This window comes from Eptesicus fuscus, chromosome 8 (genome assembly GCF_027574615.1).
Source record: "Eptesicus fuscus isolate TK198812 chromosome 8, DD_ASM_mEF_20220401, whole genome shotgun sequence".
Classification (NCBI taxonomy): Eukaryota; Metazoa; Chordata; class Mammalia; order Chiroptera; family Vespertilionidae; genus Eptesicus; species Eptesicus fuscus.
The window spans coordinates 12,227,957-12,255,811 of record NC_072480.1 but is presented as its reverse complement, the minus strand read 5'-3'; the positions used below and the strand labels follow the sequence as shown (position 1 = coordinate 12,255,811).

At 45.7% G+C, this 27,855-nt stretch overlaps 1 protein-coding gene across 2 annotated transcripts; it reads right to left on the bottom strand.

Annotated features, from left to right (window-relative positions):
- Positions 1-1,226: 1,226 nt before the first annotated feature.
- Positions 1,227-22,346, bottom strand: SLC25A15 (solute carrier family 25 member 15). 2 transcript variants are annotated; one of them, XR_008556718.1, is made up of 8 exons: positions 22,187-22,346; positions 19,433-19,557; positions 13,430-13,688; positions 9,047-9,184; positions 5,400-5,569; positions 4,237-4,395; positions 2,691-3,057; positions 1,227-1,607 (listed from the first exon to the last, which is right to left on the bottom strand). XR_008556718.1 is itself a non-coding variant. In XM_054719770.1 (7 exons), the coding sequence occupies exons 2-7, from the start codon at positions 19,485-19,487 to the stop codon at positions 2,933-2,935; spliced, it is 906 nt and encodes a 301-aa protein (XP_054575745.1). In that variant the 5' UTR covers positions 19,488-19,557; positions 22,187-22,346; the 3' UTR covers positions 1,227-2,932. The 2 variants fall into 2 exon arrangements, 1 of the variants encoding a protein (XP_054575745.1); XM_054719770.1 differs by having other exon boundaries at positions 1,227-3,057.
- Positions 22,347-27,855: the final 5,509 nt, after the last annotated feature.

Here is a 27,855-nt window from a genome sequence, read left to right as displayed (position 1 = left end):
TTGCTCGGGGGAAACCGGGTTGGGAGTTTAGGGGGTTTGGAGGTTTGGGGCAAAGCATTTCAACTAACAAACGTAACCAGCACATTAACCACTAACCACCCAGGTGGCAACTCAGAATGCCTGGAGGCTGCCACAGGAGGTATTTTTTAAAAGGGGAAACCGGGCAATACCTTAATCACAGAAGGGCTGGAGGGTGCCAAAGCAGCACGGCACAGGTGCTCTCTTTTTCTCAAAACAGCCCACAGAGGCCAGTGCTGCCAGTGCAGCAGGCCAACCGAAGGCCTCCTGCTTTTGACCAAAGTTATCACCCTCCTCTCCCTAACCTGGCTCCCCGGAGGAAGAGATCTTGGAGGACACCCTCTCAAGTTCCCTCCAGGTTATGACTGCATTATTCCGTTAAGTGGTGTTACAGAAACGCGTTGTGGCAGGACAGGCTGTACTGTTTCCACAGTGCACATCGGGGGCAGGCCTGATTGAAGGGGAGAAGTGCTTAGCTGGCTCATGGAGGAGTAAGATCTATCTTTTTCAGTACTGGCAGACCCCAATTTTTAAGAATCTTGCTCTTTGAAATAAGGAGATACAGTTGGGGTTTTTCTTCTCTAAGCCACCAAGATCCATCAGAATTTCTGGCCATGAGTTGCCACATTCCTCTCCTAGAAAGAGAACTTGCTTAGGGTCTCCCGGGGGTTGCTGTCTTAGAACCCAGTGTGAATAAGTCTTTGAACACAAGAAACTTACTTAGAATATATCAGAATGATACTGGTTTTCTTTTGTTTTTTGTTGTGTGTTTTTTTAATATACATTTTTATTGATTTCAGAGAGAAAGGGAGAGGGAGAGGGAGAGAGAGAGAAACATCAGTGGTGAGAGAGAATCATTGATCAGCTGCCTCCTGCACACCCTCCACTGGGGATCGAGCCCACAACCCGGGCATGTGCCCTTGACTGGAATCAAACCTGGGACCCTTCAGTCCGCAGGCCGACGCTCTATCCACTGAGCCAAACCGGCCAGGGCTTTTCTTTTTTTGATACTGGTTTTCTTAAACATAATTTAATAGCCTGGAACAGTATCCATAACTTAATAGCAAGAAGTTTAACTATTTAAAGAAAAAGAATGGTAAACTGCCAAATCAAGACACATCACATCCACAGCCTGATGGAGGGAGATAGTAACTCTAGTGAATCGAGTTTCATAATTGCAGTGTATATAAAGAACAAATATACTCAAATATTAGGCAAATAATTTAATGATATAGAACACTAGAATTTCTCTAAACACAGTGACCATATTTTTGTCTGGAGTACGGATCTGAAATGGTACAAATTATACACGATGAATTCAATAGAATGAAAAATCAATTCCTCTGACTTTCCATTCCTTGCTCCCACTCACTCTTCCTTGCCTCAGATGATTCTATTGAAGATGTTTAGTTAAACCTTTTAAGGAGGACATGTGAGGTCCACCGCCAACAGTGTTGACGTGCTGACGGGCACCACACGGGGGGCCAGGGACCCTGAGCAATTCGCTTCCTGCTGGAAGTGGGTACATTTCTAGCCTGTTCAGATGAAGTACCACTCAGATGGCCAAAGAACAGCTGCCATCTCCAAGTCTGTGGGAATCAGAGGGATGAGTGTTTTGTTGCTATTACTGCATACATATGGCATAGCTTAATAAAAATTACTTTGTTTCATTGCTTTATAAAGTCACACCCCACACACAGTCATCCTTAAAATGCAACGACTGCCGGTACCAGATATAAGGGGCTCCAACACTGCCAAAGCACGATGGAGTGATGGACCCCAAGAAAACTCGAGGCTGGGTCAGCCCTGACGTTCCTCACTGTGGAGTGCACACACTACGTTTTGTCTAGTTCTGAGGAGAGGACTCCATCCAGGGGAACTGTCAGTCACCAGACAGGGAACAAGCACTTCCCCTGGCTTTGGCACTCTACTCCCAGGATGGGTGTCCAATTGGTGCAGGCAATGAGTGAGTGGTCCAAAGTGGTCCAAAGAATACTCTGGAACCCTAGCCAGGCCAGGACCCAGAGACCAGAGCTAAGGGCTGCTGTGGGCCACAAGGTCCTCACAAAGACAGCAGCACAACCCCCTCTCCTCAGGCCCTTCTGCAACATGAAGCCCAGCAGAGGGAAGCTCCTCTCTGTGAGAGAAGAACGGAAGTTGGCACAGTGAAGGCCAAGCCGCTTTCCAAAGGCCTGATACTCTAGGCCACACCCAACAATATTTCAGAGAGTATATGATCCCATCAAAAACATGAATGGCACTGTTTATCAGTAGAGCACCTTGGAAAAACCCAGGATGCCTACTCTGAAAGTTAAATCAGAAACATGGAAGCCACATCAGTATACAATTATATTCTCCTCTTTAAGATCTATGGATGTATTCGTTTTCAAGCACCACGGAATCCTTTTTAAAAACTTGAGCCGCTTGGTATAGTGCATGTGTTAAGCAGATTTTAAGAGACCATATATCTAGAATGGGTTAAGTAATCATAACCATCTTCATGAAACATGGTTACCTCTGGGTTTTTCTGGTATGATCTGATTAAACACAGAACAAAATTATGCTTCATTCACAACACACAACCATCCAAACTGCATTTACAATACAAGTTTATGCAGAATCCCTGATTATATTTAGATTGTCAGATTAGGTACCAAAGGCCAGAGGCTCACCCTGTATGTCCCACCAAGGACAGCAGCAGCAGCTTTTCTATTTCAGTACAATTATGGGCAGAAATCAGATCATGGAAAATTGAGGTCCTTCCATGAAGTTTAAGATTTAGGGTAGAAGAATGGAAGACAACAAAATACTCTGAAATTAAAATAATTCCACACTGGTCTTGTACTCCATGAAACCCTGAGATGAATTATAGTCCTCAAACACTTGTACTTGGACCCAGGTTCACTAGAATACTTCAGTCTGCTTCAAGCTGGCTCATCATGAATTTCCTGCTGTATTCATAGGCCAAAAATAGTGCCCCATTGGCAGGGAACGCTCGAATCATAGTAGGTTTCAGTCCAGAATATAAGGCCGTTATTCCTAGAAGACAAAAGGGTGATCCAAGACTGAATCCCTTCCTTAGAGATATTCCATGAAGCTGCATAGCATATATATTTTTACACTTACAAAGCCACACAACAGCATTAAAAACCAACACATGGTGAAAGAACTTATTTCCAGATTTCCCCTGGACTAATGGAACTAAATAGACTATAGGAAACCGGACAATGTCAGGACTCCGAGCAAAGCTGGTTGATGCTCAGGTAACATACACCAATCCCATGCCTGGTTAACTCCTGGTAGGTGGACCTGGCAGAACTGAGGCCTCACACGGGCAGACAGAAGGCGAACACAGAGCCACAGACGGCAGTAGTCCTGTAGCTTCGCCTGGGGGACGAAGACGAGGCACAGGGCAAGTGAAAAGAGCATTTCTAGTTTTAGCATTGCCCTATGAAGATCCAATTACATAAGGGAGGTGTAAGTACTTTGTAAAACTATAAAGTGCTATGTGAATTTAAAGAGGGGTTACCTACCAGTGATATACAAGATGTCTGTGCTCTACTTGGGACACAAACAATTCCTGCATACTGTTACTGGGCTCTCCCTTTTAAAACCATGATAGAGGAGTTTACACCTCCAGCTTTAAGATGTATGGAGGATGCTGGAAGGACAGATCTTCACTCACTACAGTAGCATAAAACTGGCTTTATACAAACATTAAGTAGAAAATCTACATCCTCCTACATAACTAAAAATTGATTTAAAAAAATCACCTTCAGAAGTTGCTTAGTGCATTTCTACTTCCAGAAGACTAAAGATTAAGCATGGTGCACATTCTTTTAAATCCCTTAGTGGTTCTCTTAGGGTCATCTGAAAATATCTCTATGACATAAAACAAGTGGTGCTAACTTCAAAACATCTGTCCCCTTAAACTAAGTCCATTATTTCAATAATTCCCTCCAGGCTATTTAGAACAGAGCATCCTATCAGGTACCTGGCTCAGGGGTTAGGAATAAGAACTTTAAACATTCTTGAGAATAATGAAAGTAAGCTAAATAAAGGGAATTGGAAACAAATCCACAAACATGGATTAACATACAGTGCTAGACAAGGAATATAGACGGGGCAGAGACCAATTATACACATGACACACTGCAACAAGAGCAGCAGTGAAATATGACATACATACGTGCTCTGTTTGTGCAATAGCAGACCCACCTTCATTTTTCACAACACTTATACAGGTTCCAACAAATCCTGCCTGTTTTCCAGACATGGAAAGAACTTGAATTCTAGACTTGATACAATCCACTGGGTAAACAGCAAGCCAGAGGCAAATTCCACCAACTCCACCACTTAACATCAAAGGGACAGGGCCTAGAGAAGAAAATTAGCAAACAGTGTTTTATCTCAGAAACAACTGATGTGACATTGCTAGAGGTCAAGGTAGTGGCTGCAGGTAGGTGAGGATAAAAATGCTAATGCTGTGGAGCACAATTCTCTGAGGCAGCCGTCCAGCTCTAAGAGCACGGGTTCTGTGTGGTAGTGTACCCACACGGTAGACTTGGTGAGGGTCGTATTAGGCTGGTCACTGTGGCTCTGCAGCCCTCCTGCCCACCCTCCAGAGGGCTGGTCCACACAGACCCAGCAGGTCCCCAGCAGCACAGCAATGCCCCATTCGGAGGAGTGAGATGAGAGAGCACTGAAACAAAGGCCTCTTTTCAACCGTCTCATTCTGAAAAACTGTAATATTTTAAAGCCCAACAGCCCTGATTCTTCCTTTACTGTGGAAAATAAAAGTTGTCCTATTAAACAGAACAGGTAAGCCTGGGAGCTTGACTAACCCTAGAATAGGTCCGAAACACTGAAGGGAGGATTTAAGGAAAAAGTAATCACACTCATGTGGACCAAACACTGATACATTGTGTCAAGCAGTTAAATAGAATAAGCTAGAAAGAACTATAATTTCACTGCTCTCAAACACTATCAAGATTTATTACCAAATTTTAAGCTTACTGCAAGATCATTTACAGGTGATTTCCCCATGTACTGATGATTTCCCACAGGGGAAGGAATTTCTGTATTTCCTCACGTCTAAGATGGAGCCAGAACAAATTAATAAATGTTATAACAATAGAGAAGTTTGGGAAGCACTGCTTCAGCCTGTCCTGGGGAAATTACCAAGCTGAGAGGAAGGGGCCAACAGTCGCCAGCGCCACCCAGAGGAAGATGCCTGCAATTGCCAGGGCCACACTGCTTCCCAGTATCTGGAAATCCCAGTGCCAGGTGGGCCCCCACAAAGGGGTGCAGAGCGCATGAAATCTGCAGCAACCACACCACTGGAAAGCCGACACTGTCAAGCCCAAAGTGAATACATTTACCTAGTTCATCTTTTGATCTCCCTGAAGCAAAAAACGATCGACTCTGTTCATAGCCGCCGAAAAAGAAGAAATAGCCTGGTACTTCTCGAAGTAAAGTGCTTGAGAGTCCATGATAGAAGCCCAACGGGCCATCCTTCCTAAGGATACTCTTCACTACAGACCAGACTGTACTGGAAGGAGACAGAGGAAGAGTGTTAAACACAACACCGGCGTTAGCACCCAAATCAACAGACCTGATGAAGCTCTAGGAAGAACACAGCTGATTTTATAAACAGAGGATCCAGAATTCTGAGAATAAAAGACTTCTGTGGGAAGGACACATCTAGAGAAGCACAGATACAATTATGTGATGACAAGTGTTATCACCTAAACTATTCTATGGTAAAGAAACACATTTCTAGAAGTCATATTATCAACAATGTAAAAGAACTAATGCCCATTTTTTCAACAGTGAATAAGTGAAGTTACAACAGGAGTATCCAAACTCAGCAAGAACAGATGGTACTCTACTTGCCCAATCCCTTACCTCCCTCAATTCCTATTTTCTTAATCTTTCTTTGGATCTGGTGTTTTGAGGAAATTTGTTCAGGTGTTTTAGGGGTTGTTTTGTTTTGTGTTAATACAGAGAAATGAGCAAGGGAGTAAATGTTACTTGAAGATAAGACCAAAGCAATTCTATACAGTTCCTGTAAGGCACACACCAAGAATTTAGTTCTCAGAAAGGAAGGTATGCAAGAGCTTTGATTTCAAGCAGCTCAGAGTTCTGCAGCAGCCAGAACACAGGGCACTTTCCACCTGGGCTCCTCTCCTAATGGTGTGTGCACAGCAGACTGCGTCCCGCCAAACAGCAAGAAACCATAACCACGCACTCCTCTAGCTTCTCACTTTGTTCTCATCGGGTGACCTGGCTTGGACCAATGCAGGATTAAGGCCTGAGGTAATAAAGGCCACTGCTTTTAACGGTCAACTCTCTCTGAGGACTTCAGAAGGCTTCTCAGGCATTACCATTAGCTAGGTCCTTCCAGCAACACAGCTCTCATTCTGTAATGCACGTGACAAAGTAATCCAATTCCACACAATGAGCCTGCCTTCCAATCCAAGTCAGCCTTAAACTATCACATACCACTGTGTGGACACTGCTATGCCTCACTATAGTCACCCAATATTTACCTTTGTGCAAGGTGTCTGTTTGCCAAAGTCCTTTGGTTCGAACAGTTACTTTTTTTTTTTTTTTTAATACTTGCCCAAGAATATTTTTTCCATTGCTTTTCAGAGAGAGTGGAAGGGAGGAAAGGAGAGGGAGGGAGGGGCAGGAAGGAAGAGAGAGAGAAACATGGGTGAGAGAGACACACACTGATTGGTTGCCTCCCACATGCACCCCAAATGGGGCGGGGATTGAATCTGCAATCTATGTGCCCTTAACCAGGAATCGAATCTGAGACCCTTCAGTGCATGGGCTGATGCTCTAACCATTGAGCAACTGGCCAGGGCTTTTTTTGTTAAATCCTCTCCAGAAGACATGCTCAGAAAGAGGGGGTAGGAGAGAGAGAGAAACATCCATGTGAGAAGCATTTATCAGGTGTCTTCTGTACCTGCCCCAACTGGGATGGAACCTGCAACCTTTCAGTGCGCAGGACAATGCTCAACCAACTGAGCTACTCGGGCCAATGTTTTTTGTTTTGTTTTTTAAATGGATCCACTTTAATTTTTTTATCCTTACCCAAAGACATGGGTATTTTTGTTGTTGTTTGTCTTATTGATTTATAGAGAGAGAAAGGGAGAGGAAAAGAGAGAAACATCGATCAGTTGCCTCCCATAAGTATCCCGACTGGGGGAATTGAACCATAACCTAGGCGTAACAATTACTTTGGTTAAAAATACCTTAAACTATGCTGGAGGCTAATTCCATCATGTCATAATAAGTGCAAGAAGTCCTCAAAAGGTTGATGGGCTTCTATATTCAGCAGGGCTGAATACATGTTATTGCCTGCTGGAATGGCCGAAGGCATTTCCCCAAACCTGAAGATCTGCATCTATTATTGCCTGTCACCAGACAGCTGAGGGCATTTCAATTTACATGTTATTAACTCCTGCTGGCCAAACACCTGAAGAGCAGAAGGTGTTCAGGTGTTCCCCCAAAACTGACAATGCCTACTGTATACTAAACCTTACCTTTGATATGTATATCTACTTTGCTATAGGGCAAAATGTGGGAATAAAAAGAACCCTGGGTCCTGAGATACAGAGAATTTAGCTACTACAGCTAAGCTTCCTCTGGCTCCCCCATGGATTACAAACTTATATTATATTTCTAGTCTCTTTATTAATTTACACGCAGTGCCTTCTCCAGATTCCTGAACCCTTCTAGATGCTGGATATCACCCCGGCATTAAAACTACTTTCAAAGGACATGAGGACAACTTTATGGGTGCTGTTCATGTTCTATTTTTTAATCTGGCCACTGGTTACAAAGGCATGATCATTTTGTGACTACATATAGAACCGCACACTTATGATTTCGGAGTGTACATATTTCACTAAAAAGTTTTAAAGCCCTAGCTGGTTTGGCTCAGTGGATAGAGCATCAGCCTGCAGACTGAAGAGTTCCAGGTTTGATTCCAGTCAAGGGCACATGCCTGGGTTGTGGGCTCCATCCCTAGTGGGAGGTGAGCAGGAGGCAGCAGGTCAATGACCCTCTCTCATCATTGATGTTTCTATCTCTCTTTCCCTCTCCCTTCCTCTCTGAAATCAATAAAAATATATTCTAAAAAAAGTTTTAAAGACTTACACTTTTGAACCTCTGGCTATGACTAATAGATTCAAATTGGTTGTAATGAATCTCAAGGCTGCAGGAAACAGGGCTCTGTGACGTACCCCATCCTCACTGGGAGGAGACTGCAAATGGTTATCTACTGGTTTTTCCCAGCAGACTTACAGGCTTTGAGTTAACCATAGCCATACCCACCACCAGAACTTCTGTCAGCCAGATGTTACCATGAAAAATCAAATTTTGAGGTTAACAAGGATAATCAATTACTTTTCGATTCAAATAAATCATATTGCATATGATTACTCACAGGATACCTAGACTCTGTTTTCAAGACTGAGTTGAAGAGTGATCATTTGATCACTGAAGAAAGCTGTTTACAGGGGCTTCCCTGGGTTTTCAGACTTTGGGCCCTTTGTAGGTAAACGTAAAGGAGTCGGGAGCGGGGGTTAAGGAAGTCAGCACTAGGATCTGGGCTGATCAGCCTGAACACCCATGTGAATCCTGGGAACGGGCATCAAATATTCATCTCCAATTCCAAATGAGCACTTGTGAAGGCTCAGCTCTCAGTACCAAAGCTCCGACTATGTGCCTCCCATCCTGGTTGGAGATCATGCCTTACACACACCACAGGCCAGAAGGGGAAAACTCCTGGCTTCTTCACTTCTGAAGTATTAAGTATCGGTCAGATGGGGTGAGGGGCCCAACCATCACCCCTTCCATTCAGAAAATTATCCTCTGACTGTAGGGGAAAGGGTTCTAGAAACACCATATTTTGGAGTAGATAAATCTATTACTGATTTTAGTACAATATGAAATTACAAAGTAATCAATACAGTAAGGCAACAGAGACCTCTTGTTTGTGCCCAGGGATGCTTACTTCTGGCTTTTGGCTATCTTTCCTGATGTCTCCATTTCGTACATGGTCTGTAGCCGGCACTTCACGAGCTCAGTGGGGCAGAGCACCAGCGCAGCGAACGCAGAGGCAAAGGAGCCGGCAGCTGCATTCTGCAGATCACTGAAAGGACACAGCACAGGCGACCCATTACCGGTCCCGTTCTTCATTCACTCGGCACTCACCATGCTGAAACTCTCCGGGGGTAGAGGAGAGCGTGCATAAGAGAAAACAGTTCCTGAGCACCCACCGGGAATCTGCACGGGCTGTTTCATCTAAGGATCCCACAACCCTGTGAGGTTGGCAGCGATACACCAGTCTCCACACGGGGAAGATAACGTGCCTCGTCACACCGCTCCCACGTGGCAGTGCTAGGATTCAAACCCACGTCTGCCTGACAGTGAAAGCCATGCTCTTTTTGTTGGTCACATGCTATGGACTGAATGTTTGTCTCCCATCCCCAAACTCTATGTGGAAGCCTTAACCTCAATGTGATGGCATTTGAAGGGGTTCCTTTGGGAGGTAATCTAGGTTTAGATGAAATCATGAGGGTGGAGACCTTCTGGTGAGGTTAGTACCCTTAACAGAAGAGACCAGAGAGCTAGTTTGCGTGCGCTCTCTCTTCCATGCAGAACACTACAAGAAGGCATCCCTCTGCAAGCTGGGAAAAGGGCCCTCACTAGACACCGAATCAGCCAGCACCTTGACCTTGGACCTCCCAGTCTGAAGAACTATGAGAAACAAATGTTTGTTGTTTAAGCCTGCAAGTCAATGGTATTTAGTTATAGCAGCCAGAACTAAGACACACCGTGACATAAAAAACAAAACATGGAGAGGAAGAAAAAAATTACCCATAGTCCTACCACCCTAACACATGCACTGTTAATATTCCAGTGTGTTCGCTCACTAAGCTTTAAATAAAACTAGGTTCTGAGGCCATCCCTACACACCCAAAACCCAACCTGGAGCAGATCCATATTATAACTGCCACAGATGAAAACCCGAGATAAATTTTTAACCCAAAAGTTGTTCATTCTATAAAGATTTCCCAGTTCAACTAATAACCTCCTGACCTCAGCAACACAGAGGGCATGTAGGGGAGGGCAAAGCCAGTGTGAGTCAGCTAGCTCAATGGTTGTAGGTAAAATGGCTAAGCTGGAAATAGAAATGGAGGAATGAATGCAAATAAATACAAAAACAGAAGTTTTCACCTCCTCATCTCATATCCGTTCAGTGCCACCAGCCAGTCACCAGCAGCATTGTGAAACTGAAATCCAAGAGAGCTCAAGACTATGGTGGAAAGTCTAAAAAACAAACATCAGGAAGGCTTCTCTGAGAGTCCATGGGGGTCAGAAACGATGACCCTTCCATCGGGGGGCAGCGTTTCATCAGGGAGCACGACCTGCATATGGGGTGGATCAACCTCTGCTGGGCAGGAAGGACCCAGCTGCTCACGGCAGGACAGCTGGCTGCCTGACACTCCCCTGTGAAATGCCGGCATCCTGCCGTCACTGGACAGCCAGCAGCACTCCCAGGTTTCCAAAACCCCCAGGGAGTGATCCCCTCAGCTTACTGCCCCAGGTACAGAGAGCCCCTTACAATTTTTCTCCAAAGTGAGCAAAAGCTTAACAGACCTACCACGTTCAGTTATCCTAAAGTTACAATAAACTAATAGTTAAATAAACTGATGTCAAACAGCAGTATCAAATCAAGGGCCACTTCCAATCCCAGCCCTGGTATCCTATCTCCTGGTAGCCTGGCCTCAGTGCCTCAGAAGGCTGTACGGCTGGTGTTAGGTCTCAAAAGGTTGGCTCGGAGCGGCTTTCTCTCCAGAGGAAGACACTGCTACAGTGTGGACTCCCTTGTGATGTTAGAGAACTGAACATCAGACCATTGCGGAGCAGAGCCAGATACACGACTATGCTGGCACTCAGCTCTCCAGAGTGTGGAAACTGCCTGCCACTCAACTCCACTCCTTCCCACTCCATTCCTACTGCGCTCGGTTCTCAAAACCAAAGCTTGAAATGGTTTCTGCTGTCTTTCAGCCAGCCTGCAGATCCATACTTGGCCTCCCTTGGGGACTCTCTGTCAACCTGCTGACAGGCAACAGTCAGTCAGGGTCATTAACCAGTTTGCCAAGTTTTCAGGAACAAAGGTGGCATCAGTAAATGGAGCCGCCCATTCGATCTAAGATGTAGACATGGTTAGGACACCTGAACAAACACCCAGCATGTCGTTACAAGGCAACAACAAGGCCAGATCAGATCTGCCTGGACTTTGGCTTTCTAATAAATACTTTCATCTACCAAGGCACTAAATGAGGTCCATAGGCCCCAGGTTGGGCCTAAATTATAAGCGTTGAGAGCTGGCACTGAAATGGCTACAGGCATAGGATGGGATTTTGCAAGAATTGACTGTTTATTACCCACTTAACAAATATGTACCTGAACAATCCTGCCATGTAAGATCTTGTCCAGCCAAAGGTCAAAAGAGGACACCACTCAGGGCAGTGTTCAAACCAAGAACAGACAAATATTTACAATATTACTGCAGCAATTCACAACAGGTTCTCTCAAGCCGTTTCTTCTTTTTACTGCTCTGCTTATTCATCTTTTATCAGGATCCGAACCCTACAAAATACTCTAACTGTGGTCTTATGGAGAATGCAGGATGGGGCTGGAGCCCTGGCTTTCTCAGCATTGCTGTGTGACTTCTGAACATGCCAGTATTTGCACTCCATTTCCTCTTTGAAACATAACACCCACTTTGCTCGTCCCACAGGACCATCAGGGCTAAAAAACACACCATACACATCAGAGCTCTGTAAATTCTGAGGCAGTATTTCCCCAACAGGTGACAAGCAAACTCTGTTCTGCAAGATGAAAAAGAATGTGAGTTCAAAAGATAACAGAATGCTGGCCAAGGGAAACAGGAAGGGGTCTTTCTTGCAGGGCTCCTCCAGAATCCCATGTGGTTCTGTTTCCTGTCTTCTCTAAGGATGTTGGAGGCCACACTCCAGACTCCGCAGTCCGGAGTCTCTTCCTCTAATGGGGTGAGCTGTAGTCACAACAGGGTCTTCCTGTCAGTCTCTACTCTGGGAAACCTCACCCTCCTGGTTTGTCTCCTGCGTGTTTCTTCACTTCCTCTCCTGTTCCTGGCCCGCTCTACTGGAGGGTCCTAGGTTCAGTGCTCAGCCCTCTATAGATGCCGTCTCCATGAGTGAGCTCATCCAGCCCCAAGCTTTTAAAAAACAGGTTCCATCCATCAAGACAGAATTCCTTCATATAAAAGGGAGCATGCTTAGACCTCTAGGCACCTCCAAGAGAACATTTCTGTACAAAAGGAACCTAACTTCAGTCATGTAGGTCCTTAATTGCAATGAGATTTCAAATTCCTACCAAAACAACCAATAAGCCTGCCCTTTGCAACCATGAGGCTGATAGAATAGTTTTAAGTTATTTCAAACATGGCAATGCTCAAAGGAGGCATCGATAAACATCCCATGGGCTTTTAAATTCTTTTTAGTCTGTGTTTAATAAATGCCCAAGAATGACAGGACACAAGCCAAAGTTTGATATTTGTGGCAGACTTGGCCAAAGAAGATTCACCAGTAATTTCTCAGATGCTTAGGACCCTTCCTAAAATTCCAAGTCTCTCCTCAAAGCTATTTGGTTCAGGCAATCTCTTCCAAGACTCTTCATTTTGCTGATGAAGTAGAATCTAAAGTTTGGATCACAAGTTGCACCTATGGTTTTAGTCTAGCACCTCTGCCCATAAGAGTAAAAGTAGCCCTACCATCAGCATCTTAAAAGCATTCTCCTGAAGAATACCAATGCCTAAGGGTGAGTCTGCAACTCTCCCATTGTGTAATGCAAATGTACATTCCAATACAATCACTATATATACAAAAGCCTAAGCGACCAGTAGCTATGACACACACTGACCATCAGGGGGCAGACACTCAATACACAGGCATAGAAACATGGAACAGACTGATGAATCTCAGAGGGGAGAGGAGCGAGGGGAGGGGACAGGTGGGAAGAAATTAACCAAGATCTTATATGCATACTAGAGGCCCATGCACGAATTTGTGCACTGGTGGGGTCCCTCAGCCTGGCCTGCAGGGACCAGGCCGAAAAAGGCAGTCCGACATCCCCAGAGGGGTCCCAAATTGCAAGAGGGCACAGGCCAGGGCGAGGGATCCCACCGGCACGAATCCATGCACTGGGCCTCTAGTATATTCATAATCAGAAAGAAAGTAGTTATTTTTAACAAGGAAACATTTTCTCCATAAAATATCATAAAATCTTGACTCTACAACAGTGTTGCTTTTTTACAAATCAAAAAAGTGTCAGTGTCTTCAATCACCTCAGCTTTGCCTGCTTGTCCAATCCCACCACTTTCCGCACCACCTGCTGGCAGAAGCCGTAGCACATGAAGAGGACAGAGTTCTCGGCGATGTTGGCGATGAGCGCTGGGCTGGTCCCCTTGTAGAAACCCCGGAAGCCCACCTGTGAGTAGGTCTTTAGGCAGCAGTCAGTGAGGCCCTTGTACAGGTCAGGGAACGTCTGCATCTTCACTTTCATTGTGTCGAAGGGCTGCCCAGTCAGCACACATGCTGTGCCCCCTGCAACAGGACAGAAGTCTTCTGTAGCACAAGTCCACAGCTACATTTTAGGGTGCAGACTCGATCACCCATGGAAACGAGGGACAGGCAGCCTCCTCCAGCACTGACTCCTGCTTCAGCTCATTTAGACCTCTGGCTTCCCCAAACCTTCTCACCCAGTCCAATCAACAACATGTGTGCAGGCCCCCAGCTCCAGCCCTGAAAGAGCTCACATGGTAGAGACACTGATGTGTATTCAACAGTCCAAAGCCACTGATACAAAGGTGTGGCATGTGTTAGCAGCATTGGCAATGGGGTCAGAGGAATCTGGGCTTGAAGCCTGGCTCTGCTGTGAGATCCTGGACAAGTGAGACAAGTGATATAACTTCCCAGCCTCAATTCCTAGTAGGGTTAGTGTAAGGATCAAATATAACAATGGATGAGAAGGCTTAACATAATGGTGGCTACATAACAAGTGGTTAATAAATAGCAGTTGCACCCTTACCGGTGTGGCTCAATTGGTTGGAGTGTCGTCCTGTGCACCAAAGGGTTGTGGGTTCAATTCCCGGTCAGGATGCATGCGGGAGGCAAACAATTGATGTTTCTCTTTCCCTCTCTCTCTCTCTCTCTCTCTCTCTCTCTCTCAAATCAATTTAAATATATATATATCTCCTCAGGAGAGAATTAAAAAAAAAAAAGCAGTTGCTGTGTGTGAGTGAATGTGTGTGTGTGCGTGCACGGGTGCGTGTGCACTGTGCATGTAGCCATAAAAAAGGAAGGGGAGGGGAGTCTTGAAAGAGTTAATCACTTTTCTTAGCCTAATGCCTGGTGCTGGTGACTACCAGAGAAATAACAGAGAAATAGGCAACAGATAAAGAAAAGAGTGGCTAATTAATCCCTGAAGAGTTAAGTATCTGAGCCTACAAGAAAGTCTCTATTTGGACTCTACCAATACATGATTTGTATTCAGACAGGGAATGATCTAAAACGTACCTTTGCTTAGCAAAAATCATATATTTATTTGCTTTTATACAGTAAGAGTATTAAATACAGAAAATCCAAAGATCACTTCAAGAAAAATTCTGAACATAAGGAAAAGAAAGACCTAAAATGACCCTATTATATCCCCAAATCCTGTATTGGATCTGCATTTTGGGAACTGACACTGGCTAATGTTTCTACTTTCCCTTGGGCCTGCAAGGCCACCGTATCTCAGATGTTTCCTGCTTGTGTTGGAAAGCATAACCACTGGTAAGGTTATTAAAGCCTAATCAAAACTGAAGAGAAGGATTGCATAAATTATTTAAGAAACAAACTTAGAGACACAGACAATGGTATGAAGGTTTATCAGAGGGAAAGGGGGTGGGGGGAGGATGAAGAGGATAAAGGAGGTCAAATATATGGTGATGGAGGGAGACTAGACTATAGGGTAGTGGTGGTGAGCATACAATGCAATATACAGATGATGTCTTACAGAATCATACACCTGAAACCTGTATGTTACTAATCAATGCCACCCCAATACACTTTTTTTTTTAGTTTAAGAAATGCAATTTCATAATTTTAATATTATGCACAGTTATTCCAACTCAGTTGTAGAAAGTAGAGATCGGGGAGGGGCTGCTAAGAATAACTCCCAATTAATTACTGGGAAATAAACAGGCATTTGCAAAGAATGTGAAAACTGTTTGATCTCTTCTCTTAAGCAATCACAAATATGATTTTTGTGATCCTATCACTATTGATTGCTTCTTTTAGGAGAGTAGTAATACATTTCTGTCTTGTCTTATCTAATTATCCCTAATTCTTAATTACAATTTAATAAAACATCACTATTATTAGAGTTATCCTCTCCTAGGTACTAATGGGCCATAATAAAATAAGATCCTAATTATCTCACAATAATTTAATTATTCCAAAAGAAGAGGTGAATGTCAGAATTTTTAAACGTGGTACATAATTTAGATGACTTCAATGCAGATAAACTGAATAAAGCATTTAATTCAGAGCATTAATATTTTAACTGGAAGTTTTCCATATCCTAACAATTATCCTAAATGGTCCAGACATCATAGGTTACTATACTAGTAATATGCATTTGTTGCATATCTGTAACAGTTACATTTCTAACAGGAAGAAGGTAGGAGGCTAATGAATTTTCAAATGCTAGCTATAATTCTCTCCTTTCATCCATGAAGGTAAGCTAATTCCGAGATAATTTACCACACACAAATGATACTGTCAAGGCACTCATCGTGCCCATCAAGTAGGTGACCACTTACAGAGGGAAAGACATGTGTTCAGAATACAGCGAGAATAGCAGTTGCACCCTGGCCAGTGTGGGAACTGCATGTGGGACCCCACCGGTGCACGAATTCGTGCACTGGGCCTCTAGTATGCATATTAAGATCTTTGGTTAATTTCTTCCCACGTGCAGTTCCTACACCAGCCATGGTGCAACTGCTATTCTAGCTGTATTCTGAACACCAGCACCAACCAACGGGGCCAGCAGGTCCTCAGATACCTAACAAGTCAATGAAGCTATGAATAATTTACAGGAATTAAATATTTCTCCACGTGCTGACACCACAGACCTCTGAGCATCTCATTCTCCTTGAACACATGGAAACAGCCTCTGCATTTTCTCGTATGTATCACAGTGGGCCCTGTATTGTATTCTGCAAGAGGCACTCAACCCGTCATGTACTCTATGCTTTACCAATAGATTTTTTACTATGGATTTTCAGTCCTTGATGTAGTTGAGTCAGCAAACGACAAGGTGCTGAGGAAGTCTATCAGGCACGGACAGTGTCATGGTGAAGGACAGCTCACAGGGAGAGCAGAGGTGAGAAGCAGACCTTCAACCAGAATTACTTGGTGCACCCACAAAGAGGTGAGAACCTCAACCTCCTCTGGAGGCAGTCAATAAATGTTCAGTTTAACAACACAGAGAGATGTATCATTGTCAAAGAATTCCCATTTAAAAATATTGTCATTGAGAGGATAAACTTCAATGATCTAAGTGCCATATCCCTCAACTATGCTGGTTAAACAGGCATACTGCAGCCGAGCAGCAGAGTAGGGGTGCATCATTTTATAGTCCTTACACTCCTCAAGTGCTGCCACAGGTTTCCCCTTAGCGAGATTACACTTTTGAGATCCACGCTGCCTCACTCCAATAATTATCCAGTTCCCATCTTCTTCAACGCCTTCCGCATTCTAGCTGCCGGGGCTCTCGATCCTCTCCTCGACTCCTACAGTAGCTGCAGACAGACAGTGACAGCTTCCCATTAGATAAGCTGCACTAAAAATCTGCCTGGTGGGGAGGTTTGCTTAAAAGAAAAAGGAGAGATACAGAAGAACCTGTGTGTGTTACACCATCACTTTGGCTTGTTCTTACATGCGAATCACTTCCATGGGTGGGCTGTGTCCACAAAACACTCGGCCCCTCTGCTCCTGGCCAGCATAACAATCCCAAAGCCCAACAGTTTCCCCCTGCAGAGAGCTGGGGCAGTGAAGGCTCCAAACTAGCCCCACCTCCAGGAGTGCTGTTGGCCCGTTACGGACTATTAAAACAAAGAGGACAACAGAACTAGACAAGGAACCAAGCAGCCGAGGTCCTAGCCTTGTCTGTGTACCATCAAGCTGTGCAAGCTTGAGCAAACCCACCTGGGCCCCTTTTCCATGTTCAGAATGAGCATTAGAGCCAGCGGTCTCTAAAGGCCCTTCTAGCACCGTCACTTGAAGAGTAAGACCCTCCAATGTGGAATGGCTGCTTCCCCTTTGCATTCCACACAGAGGGAGTTCTTAGGTCACTGCCAGGAACCTCCTCTGCTCAATACTCACAAGTCCCTCACCAGGTTGAAAACATAGACCCCTGAAGAGAAGCCTGTTGTTCTCGGGAGTGAAATGACCCAGAGCAGTGCTCTGTCAGAGAAAGGTGACGCTGGGTTTCCAGGGCAGGAAGAAACTCTCACTCTCAGTTTTCGGGAAAAGTAAATGTTAGCATGTGTAGGAGCCCCTACATGTTCAGTCACCAGCAAATGCTTTACACACCAGACTCCCAACAATAAGGTTGCAATTTATAGCTTTAAAATTCACTGTTAAGTTGTAAATGTGGCATACAAATGCCTTTCTTGGAAAAGGTAAACTCTTCAACTCTATCACAACAGATCTGACATCTTTGATAGAGTGACTGAAGGACGTTAAATTCCAAAAGCTGAAAATCTCTCATGTGGTTAAATATCCACCCATTGCAGAGACCAAATGGTTCCATGTTTCCGCGTCAGTGTCCAAATGTGGCATGGACAGGCGGGCGGGTAGGGCACGAGGTCTGAGGGGCTGCAGCTGGACTGCACAGCAGGATGAGGAGCCGACCCAAAGTCACACAGAAGGCAAAAGGTTCCCCACTCCCGGGTTGGGACACTCCCTGTGGTCGCTAACCTGGGAGCTGGAGCCCTGGCCCCGCACTTCTTATCAGTGTCTGCGGGGGCTGTTTCTAGCCTTCCTCATTAGCTTACCTTGGCCGACCTTTGGTTCATGGGAAAACACTTTGTTCTTCTCTGAAATGCAATTTCTTTTTTACAATGAAGCGAATGACAGGATGAGAGTAGGTGACCATGTGAATGCACTTGATCTGTTGAGCCACAAAGCCCCATTGGATAAGAGGACAATGGCAACCTCTAGCCTCTCCATTCTTCGGTGCTGCAACCCAGTACAAGTTTTGGTGTAAGAGGCAAGGATAAACCAAGGTTTTCATCTGAGAAGTCTGAGCATTAGAGTGCTCCCCCAGTCCTAACATAACACAGGAATCTGGAGAACAAGTTACCAGCCCTCCACTTCCCATTCCGTCCTTTGCATCAGGCTGAGCAAAGGTGACCTTTGTAAAGAATAGCCTGTGTGTTAGAAGCTGTGCCAGGGAGTACTTACTTGTACCCCCTGGGGCCACAGTCTGCACTGGGGCCCGGGCCCAGCCCCAGCCCACCATTCCCCAGCAAATCCCAGGGCCTCACCTGACCTTTCAGGGCTCTAAGATACAGTGAATGTCAGTCTCATTTACCAAAGGTATTTCTAAAGAGTGTCCTCCTTTCCTTCCCTGGCCGTGGTAAGGACAGTAACTGGGGGAGACACGGCGTGGTGTTATTTTTACACTGCAAGGGCTCTGAAAACTGCCAGGCTTGGAGTGAATCCCAAGTAACCTGCACATCCAGCCATGGGACAAAGAACAGGGACTTCAGCTTTGAGGTGCAATGTTTTCCAGCTGTAAACTGGACACCTTCCCACCCTGCACCTTGACTCATACTTTGTTAATCCTCCCCTAGTGATATTTTCCCATTGGTTTTTACAGAGAGTGGAAGGGAGGGGAGGGAGAGGAGGTGAAGAAGGGGATAAAGAGGGAAAAGAGAAAAACATGAATGTAGTAAGAGAGATACATCAATAGGCTGCCTCTGGCACACACCTCAACTGGGACTGGAACTTGCAACCCAGATAGGTACCCTCGACTGGGAATCGAACCAGTGACCCTTCGGTGCATGGGCCGGTGCTCTAACCACTGACCTACACTAGTCAGGGCCTGACTCATACAGTTTTAATATAATGGGAACTAGTCTACCTTCTGTTGTGTTACACTTCCATTAAATGGATTCACTCTGAGTTAAGCCATATTGATTTTGGGGTGACAAAGGTAATATTTTCACTATGCTTTCCCTGGATCTCACTATAGAAAGTACTTGAGGAGGAGAGGATGGAGTTCTCTCTGGGATTACCTGCGGCCCCTGCTGTGAGGTCGATGGCAGCTTGGATGGCAGGATTGGACTTCATGTTTGCCCACTCCTCTGCTGGGCTCCGTAGAAGGCAACTCTCTGAGGCTTACAATGGGCACCTCATATCCCTGGGAGGAAGCAAGAGTTCACCATCAGTCAGGCCTCTGCAGCCTCCCTTTCTCTAAACCTGCTGCCTGGTTCCTGGGCCTGAACTTCTGGGAGCTGGGAAATCAGCTCCAAAGGCAGTGGGCTCAAGATGTCAGCGCTGCTTAGTGACTGGCCTCCCTTTTTACCTGCCCACCATCTCCTCACAAAAAGCTCACAGATCAAAAACCTTCCTTGGGTATCAATGTTACAGCCACTGGTGAGGGGCACTTCAATCCCACCATTCTGAAACCCTTAGAAACAAATGCCAAATAAGTGAGTTAGCCACTGGCGTCCTAAGCCACATCAAATTAGTTTTGTAGACACTTAAGTTGAACCATCACTCCACTAGGCTCAGTTCTAAATTCAGACAGCAGCCTGTGCTGGGTCCCTTAGAGAAGGTCACAAAACAGCTGGGCTGGAAAAAAAACAAAAAACAAACAAACAGGTTAGGAGCTGTGCCAGCGAGACAAGCCAAAGTCTGAATGCCTGCCTGCTCTGCCACCACAGGATGGCTCCTTGGACCCCTAAAGCTGGGGTCCCCATCTATACAAGGCAAATAGTAAAAGTATTATTGTTATAATACAAAGGCCATCACAAATAGCCACGTGGGACAGATAATGAACCGTGACCATGCATCAATTCTTAGAACCAGCAAAACACAGCACCGAACATCAATTACCATAATCACCGTCCCCACCAGTGCTTCTCAACCACTTGTGCCCACAAATCACTTGGGGACCTTGTTGAACTGCAGACTTTGATTGACAGGCCTCAGGTGAGACCAGAAATGCTGCCAGCCCTGATGCTGCCTGACCACCAACCACACTTTGAGAAGTAACACCTGCTCCACTGTGTCCCAAATATGTTTGACAAGAACCACTTTGGGGCACCTGTTAAATATTCAAATAACAGGCCTCTCTCCTGGAAATCTTGATCCTGTGTAAAAAACCAGAGCCTACTCCTCTACCTTTAGACAAAAATCAACTATTGCTGAGGTACAGACTTAATATAGAGTACAAAAAGCAATGGTGGCTCATCAGCATAGAATATTAAATAACCAATTTAGCAACCAACTCTGCATGATTCTCTAACAACAAGGAACAGTTTTTATCCTCATTACACTGAAGCCCTGTGTGATCCCAGTCAGGCCACTGTTCAGGAGGGGGGCTGAGGGGGGGCTGGATCAGCGATGAACACCATTTCCTAAAGGTCAGAAGAAAATAATTTTAGCCACTTGAAGAAGATTGCCAATAACCACAGACCAAGAATCTAACTTTTTTTTACAAAAATATTTAAAACCAGCAACAACAAAATCACAGTACTTAAAGCACATGACAATGATGTAACGTTACTGACAGGCCTGGAGAGCCAGTACCAATGGTTGATAAGGGGATGGCCATCCAGTTTCTGGAGGACGTCAAGATCATAATCTAATCTCCCCTTTTTCCAGGTGGAAAATTGAGGCCAGAGGAAGATGAACTGTGAATGTGCATCAAGGAGTCACACACTGGGGCTGGGCGGAGGGAGGGAAAGGGGTGGGGGACACTGGAGAGATCTGTAATACTATCAACAGTAAAAAATAAATAAATTAAAAATAAAAAATTAAAGGAGTCACACAAATAGGGCACATCCAATGTGGCCTCTGTGTCTTCCCTCCTTTTGGAATGGACATTTCTTTCTGAGAAGGAAAAGAAAGGCACACCGGATTAGATGCCATCACTGTGGATCCAGCCCCTTGACTAGTAGATAAGCCGAACTTATGAAAGACGTCAAATCCTACAAATAACTACTTGAAGAATGATTAGGATAGTAGAAAGTGATGGGAACATTAAGAAACAAAGTGTGAGCCATTGGTTCAAATTAGGGGTAGCTTTGGCTTGAAGGAGACATAGGGCTTGCAAGACTGATCAGCGTGAGTTAAACTGATTGATAAGCCTTCAGTGCCACCTGAAATACAAAAACTGAACCTTTCGGCGTCCCTTTTGCCCCCTTTCAAACGACACCAGGGTCGGGCTTCAGCACAGCCAACAGCGCTGGTCACACATCTTAACGGATTCCTAGGGAAATCAGTTTCTCCGACGGGAGAGTCCCAGGGGCCGCGTTCTGCCGAAGGTCCCAGCGCAGCTACACCGGCCGGCAGGCGGCCGCCGGCAGCGGGTCCCGGGGCTGGGGCAGAGCGGCGCTGGGATGCAAACCAGCCTCCCTACCAAGCGGCCCGCGAGCCGCTCCTCCCCGGGCCTCGGGACCCTCGCCCGCACGAGGGGCACCTCAAGGAGCCCAGTTACAACTCCCCCGGCTCCGGTTCTGCCCGGCAACCTGCCGGAGTCCCCATTCCTAAGCGCCCGGAGCTCCGGCGCCCCGCGCAGAAGGCACCCCGCGCGCACAGACCGCGGAGCCTCCCGCAGGTGAGCGCGCAGGCGGAGGCCGCGCAGCCGAGTCTCCGCCGAGCCCGGGGCGGCCCGCGGCCGAGGGGCCACACGCGGGTCCCCGGGCACGCGTGCCGCGCCTCGGCCGCCCGCGAAGGGCACGCCGCCCGGGCGCGGAGGCCCGCCCGCCCCGCTCCCGGCCGGCTCCCCGCAGCCGCGAGCGCCAGGCCGGGGCTGCGCTCACCGCCGCGCCAACGGGCCGCGTCCTGCTCGGGCTCCGGCGCCGGCAGTGCTCTCCGTCCGCGGCGGGGCGGCCGCTTAACCCCCACGTGGGCCCCGGCCGGCCCTCCGCCCCGCCCCGCCCCGCGCCTGGGCCCCCGGCGGCCGCGGAGCCCAACGGCGGGGCGGGCAGAGCCGCCGGGAAGCGGAAGTGGGCGCGGGGCGGCGGCTTTGCTCCCGCCCCGGCCGGGGAGCGGGCGGGGGGCTGACCGCCCCTGGGGGCCGGAGGGGCCGGGGGTTGCCGCGCACCGGCCCGGCCTTTCATGGCTGCCCTTCCCCGGGTTCCCGGAGGGCTTGGGGCGGGCTGGCGGGGAAGGGTCGGGAAGGCTGTGGTTAACTTTGCCGGGATCGGGCTCAAGGCCTTAATTATAAATTATAATTGAGAACGAAAGTAATGGAAAAGAAAAGATGAAATGTAAGTTTGTTATCGCCGGGGGAAAAGACAACAAACACCATTTCCCATTCTGCCTTCCCCAAGGAGATCCATTCCCACTGATGAAAAGTGAACCTCTAAGTCGGCCTCTCTGATCTTTTAGGCTATTTCTGTAGCTCTGCCAGTTTGTTAAAAAGCACCCTCAGGCACGTGTTGTGTACAGGCCCCTAAGACACAGCTAAGACCTACTCAACATATGTGACACTCAGGGCCTTAGGGCTTTGGTTCAGGCTTCATTTCTACATAGCATTTTTTCCTTAAAATATGGTATCATTTTCTTTTACAATTTTCTGCCCTGTTTGTGTGGTGTGGTGTTGGACTGTCGCCAATGTAATTGTGGTCTGCAGTTAGACAGACGTGAGCAGAGCAAGGGCGATGGGCCAGGTACAGAAGGTCACCAGGACCGAAAGCCCCCGGGGTCCCTAGCACCGGACAAGTGTAGGGTGGGACCTTGTCCCAGGGTGACCTTTCCTCCCCAAGCATATCCCTCCTGGTCATGTGGTTTGGACACCTGGCCTTTTCTCCCTAGAGGTTACATCTAGGCCTCAGTTTTATTTCAGCTCCAGGCCCAGAAAACCAGACAAGTGACCCCCACAGCTGACCTCAAGACCAGCTGCATTGAATAACGACCCCTGCCCTGGCGCTGACCTAGTGGAGACCTAGACCCTGAAAGAACACACCTAGAAAGCTACTATTCTACGGAGACCTTCCCTCTGGAACCTCCCCTAAAATCTCCACCTCCCAGGACCACCCTGTGCCTTTCCCCTCCTCCCTCCCCCACGCCCTAGGTGCTTTACCATTCATTCCTCTCTCCCGAGCTCCGAGAGCCCATCCTTTACCTCTATAACTTATTTCCTAAGCCCATTTCTTAAGCCTATTTCTTCTACAAGTTACTTCTTCTGCCTCTGTGATTTTATAAATAAATCTTCTCTTATAGCTTGAGTCTTGACTCTGAATTCTTTCCTAGCCAGAACTCAAGTACCGAGGTTGCTGAACCCAGGTCCGGTTTGATCCCACCAGTCTAACACCTGGTGCTGTTTTCTCCGCCTACAACATAATTAAGTGATTTTTTTTTTTGTGTGCCAGCCAGTGACTTAAATATTTGACACGCTTCACAACTGAATAGACCTCCCTGAGGGAGGAGGTGCTATGAAGGACTCAGAACTCTTGATAAGTGGAGACTCAAATCAACGTAGCATAAAACTGTCTTCATAGAATCAGTTCACTTTTGAGAACTCAAGGTTCTGAAACAAAATTTAATTACAGAAACAAGCCAGGGAGTTCCAATGAACTGCCAAGGTAACATATAACACAACTAGTAGGAAGCAGATCCAGGAGCATAACTCCCATTACAACATCCTAGAGCAGCAGTCCCCAACCTTTCGGACCTCAGTGGACCTCCGGGGACTACTGGTTGGCAACCCCTGTCCTAGAGGACTGAGAGACTTTCAATATCACCTGGCCTAGTGGCTTTTGCAAACTAGAAACATGAGGCCCAAAGGAAAGCTTATGAAGGATAGACCCAGATCTCCTGTTATAGATTAGAGGGAGCTCTGTACTTGGAGCCAGGTTGTTTTAAAAAATCCATGTGATGAGCTCATCTAGGGGAAAGGATGAGCAACATGGACTGAAGATCAAGAACAGCATTGATCAGACTGTCGGGCCTCGGAGGGAGGGTAGAGGAGGGTGGGGACAAGGGAGATAGATCAACCAGGGGACTTGTGTGCTTGCATATGAGCCTGGCCAGTGATCACGGACAACAGGGGGATGGGGGCGTGCGTGTGTGTGTGTGTGGGGGGGGGTTGGGATGGGAATGGGGGGGGGGGGTTGATGACAAATATGTGATACCTTAATCAATAGAGTAATTAAAAAAATAAAATAAAAACACAAAAAATAAAAATAAAAAATCCATGTGACCTTTAGTGAGTCATTTAACCTTTGAAAACCCTAGTCATCATGTGACTGCATCTCTAATTCACCACGTGCTGCCTCTACTGCAGATCACTGCTGGCACCCTTGCTGAGCCCTCATCCCTAGGCCCATACTTTGCTTGTCTCCCTTTAGCCCCTTCCTCTTCATTCCTCAAAAGGGAACTGTCATCACTCCCCCCAAACCTACATTTCTTCTCTTCCTCGCCTCTCTTTAACAAACATCAGCCCCAATTTACTCTGTAAACTAAGAAGCAAGCAGGAAACTTTCCTGCAAAATGTTACCCCTCTTATACAGGGGTTGCCTTTTTGGCACAAACTCTCATCCTCTGCTTGCTGTTTTGCTTGCTGTCCCATGAATGATGTTGGTGAAGAAACAGGCTTAGAGGGGTCAAGTCACTTGCCTAGTGTTGTACACGTACTAAGGGAAGAGTTGAGACTCATCAAAGTTCTTTCCAATTCTATTTCTTGTTCAATTCTAGTTGTCCAACCAAGTTCATGTTCTTAACCACTACACTATACAGTAATACCTTCCAGAAGGCTTCCTCTTAAAAGCAACAAGGTTGCAGAAACTAGTTCTTTCTGTTGGAATAGGTCTTCCTCCAAAATTCTTTCAAGTTCTTCAAAGCAGTGGCTCTTTCTGCTATCTTTGTTTTAGGAATAAGGAAACATGCAGAACTCAAAAAGCTTTATATCTCACAGGAGCTCAGAGAACTGATTGGTTGGCATTGAGTTGTGAAAGTGTTCAAGCAAACTTTCTCCTAAGGGTATTTCCTCAGGAATCTGATGTCCTCTTGAGAACAGAATTTTAGATTAATTACTCCTCTCAATGTAGGTAGGTCAAATACTGTTTCAAACCTGGGTTAAAAACAGCAAACAGATCAATACACTGACCTCTTTGCTCCAGGTAGCTGTTTGCTGCACTTGGGATTGCACAATCCAGGGACATCAGGACAGTGACTCTGTGATGAAGGTGCAGATGTGACGTAGGTCAGAGGGAAGGGGACAGACAGAGTGGCTACATGGAAGAGAGAATCTTGACTATTTCAACAGAATTTCACAATGCACTGGTTAATGATCCCAAAAGAAGAAATAATTTCACGACTTGAAGGATTTGGGCCCTGATACCATGTGGGTGTGTTTCAACAGAGTGTTAATTGGAGTTACAAATAATTTAAAAACATAAATTATCTCTGATTCAAGGGTACTTTTAATTAATAAAAAATAAGGTAAAATGCTTTGTTTACACAATTTCAACTCCCATCGAATATTCTTGGTAGCTGATGTAACTTTCATTGGAAACTCCCTCAATTTTTTTTTTTTAATCAGGGAAAGTTTGTATTAGAAATAAACGCAGATTTGGATTTCTATCTATGTGGAATAAGGGAGTACAATAATTTGTAACCCATGAAAGAGTTGGTAGGACAGTATTTTAAAAGGTGGCAATTTATGTTTGTTTGCCAATTTCATTGAGAAATAACTGACATACATCCTGTATCAAGTTTAAGGCATATAGCATGATGGTTTGATTTATATATACTGTGAAATGATTACCACGGTAGGTTCCACTACCACCCATCTTTTCACGTAAATACAATAAAAAGAAAAAAGGGGGAAAAAAACTTTTCTCCTTGTGATGAGATTTCTTTGTACTCTTTTAACAACTTGTATTTTATACAGCAATGTTAGCTATAGCCATCAGGTTGTACATTACATCTAGTTTTTATTTAGTTTGTGCTTTTTGACTGCCTTCTTTATTTTCTTAATTGGTTTTAGAGAGAGTAAAGGAGGGAGAGAAAAATCAACGTGAGAGAAATATCAATGAGTTGCCTCCACACACACGCTGACTGGGGATCAAACCCGCCACCTTTTGGTGTACAGGACTGTACTCCAAGCAACTGAGCCACAATGGCCAGGGCTTGACTACCTTCTTCTATTTGACTTTTCCTTGGCAGCTTTTTAATAGCTAATGTGAATATTTCATGAGCCATAGGTTTGAGTTTATAAAATATATATATATTTTTTTTATTTGATTTTTTCCTTTTTATTTAATTTATTGGGGTAAAAGTAGTTAACAAAATTATACAAGTTTCAGGTACCCAATTCCACAAAACATCATCTGCACACTGTATTGTGTGTTCACCAATATATGTGTTTTTTTAAAGACATAATTTATAATAGTAAAGAATTAGATAAATGCCCATAAATTGTTAAAATTTAATGTGCCTTCAATAAGAGGAATTACTGTGCCATAATTTAAAAAATAATTTCCTTGGAGTTCCAAAATGGTGGAGTAAGTGGAAGCTATACTGACACTCTCCAGGACCAAACTGGAATTACAACTAAAATACAGAAAAACTATCCTGAATAATCAACTGAAGCCTAGCTGGGGAGAATCCTGATAACCAAGTATAGAAAATAAAAACCACATAGAGACTTGTAGGAAGTGCAGAAGTGCAAGAGGGCTGGCCGGGCACCTGGCCACAGTCAGTAGCTGAAGGTCTGGAGGGATATCCCAGCTGTGGAGGATTCCCACTGGGAACTCTGGGGTCTAAACCTCAAGCTGGGTTTCCCAGCACAGAGCACCAGAACTGAGAAAGTTGCCCACATAACATCTGGTTGCAAAAAACAGCAGAGTTCCTGTCTGCCAGAGAGAGACAGCTGGAAATGCAGGCACCTTCTTAAAGGGCCAATGCACAAAATTTCATGTGCAACCACTCACGTTGGGCTCTAGCAGAGGGAGGGCACAGTGGACTAGAGCTGTGTGAGGAAAATCCAAGGTTGGGAGCTCTAAGGTTAGAGCTCAAAAGGCAGCTGCCCCTGGTTTCCTGTGCTGGGTCATTCCCATGTACTGCAGAGGATATCATTCTCAGACAGACCATTACCATCCAGGCAGGGGGAGAAGCAGTTGCCCTACCCTGTGCAAAACCTCTCACCCCACTTGCTGTGGTTTATACTCTAAGGCCATTTACAGTCAGAGGCAGATCTCTGGAGGGTTTGAGTCTTTGCCTGATCTCCTTCTGGGCCCAGAGCTAGGAAAAGCAGATCTTGGTGCACATCTTGGTCTTTTCCAAAGGCACCCAGCCCAGGCAGAAGAAGCCACAAGCTGTGGATTGCTGATAGCTCCAAAAGGCACTCACAGCCAGTCACAAACAAAATATGAAGTTGTCCTGCCTCAGAGAATGGGAATCACAGCAGATCTACCTAATATATAGATTCAAACCCAACAGGAAGCCAAAATGGGGAGACAAAAAAAATAAGCTCCAAATGAAA

What these genes read in the sequence shown, in the direction of transcription:
- SLC25A15 (XM_054719770.1), bottom strand. Translation starts at nt 19,487, where the DNA reads ATGAAGTCCAATCCTGCCATCCAAGCTGCCATCGACCTCACAGCAGGG. An exon ending in CCTCACAGCAGGGGCCGCAG is followed by an intron (nt 13,689 to 19,432) that starts GTAATCCCAGAG and finishes GTCCTGTTGCAG; the next exon opens with GGGGCACAGCATGTGTGCTG. An exon ending in GACAAGCAGGCAAAGCTGAG is followed by an intron (nt 9,185 to 13,429) that starts GTGATTGAAGAC and finishes GTGTCCTTTCAG; the next exon opens with TGATCTGCAGAATGCAGCTG.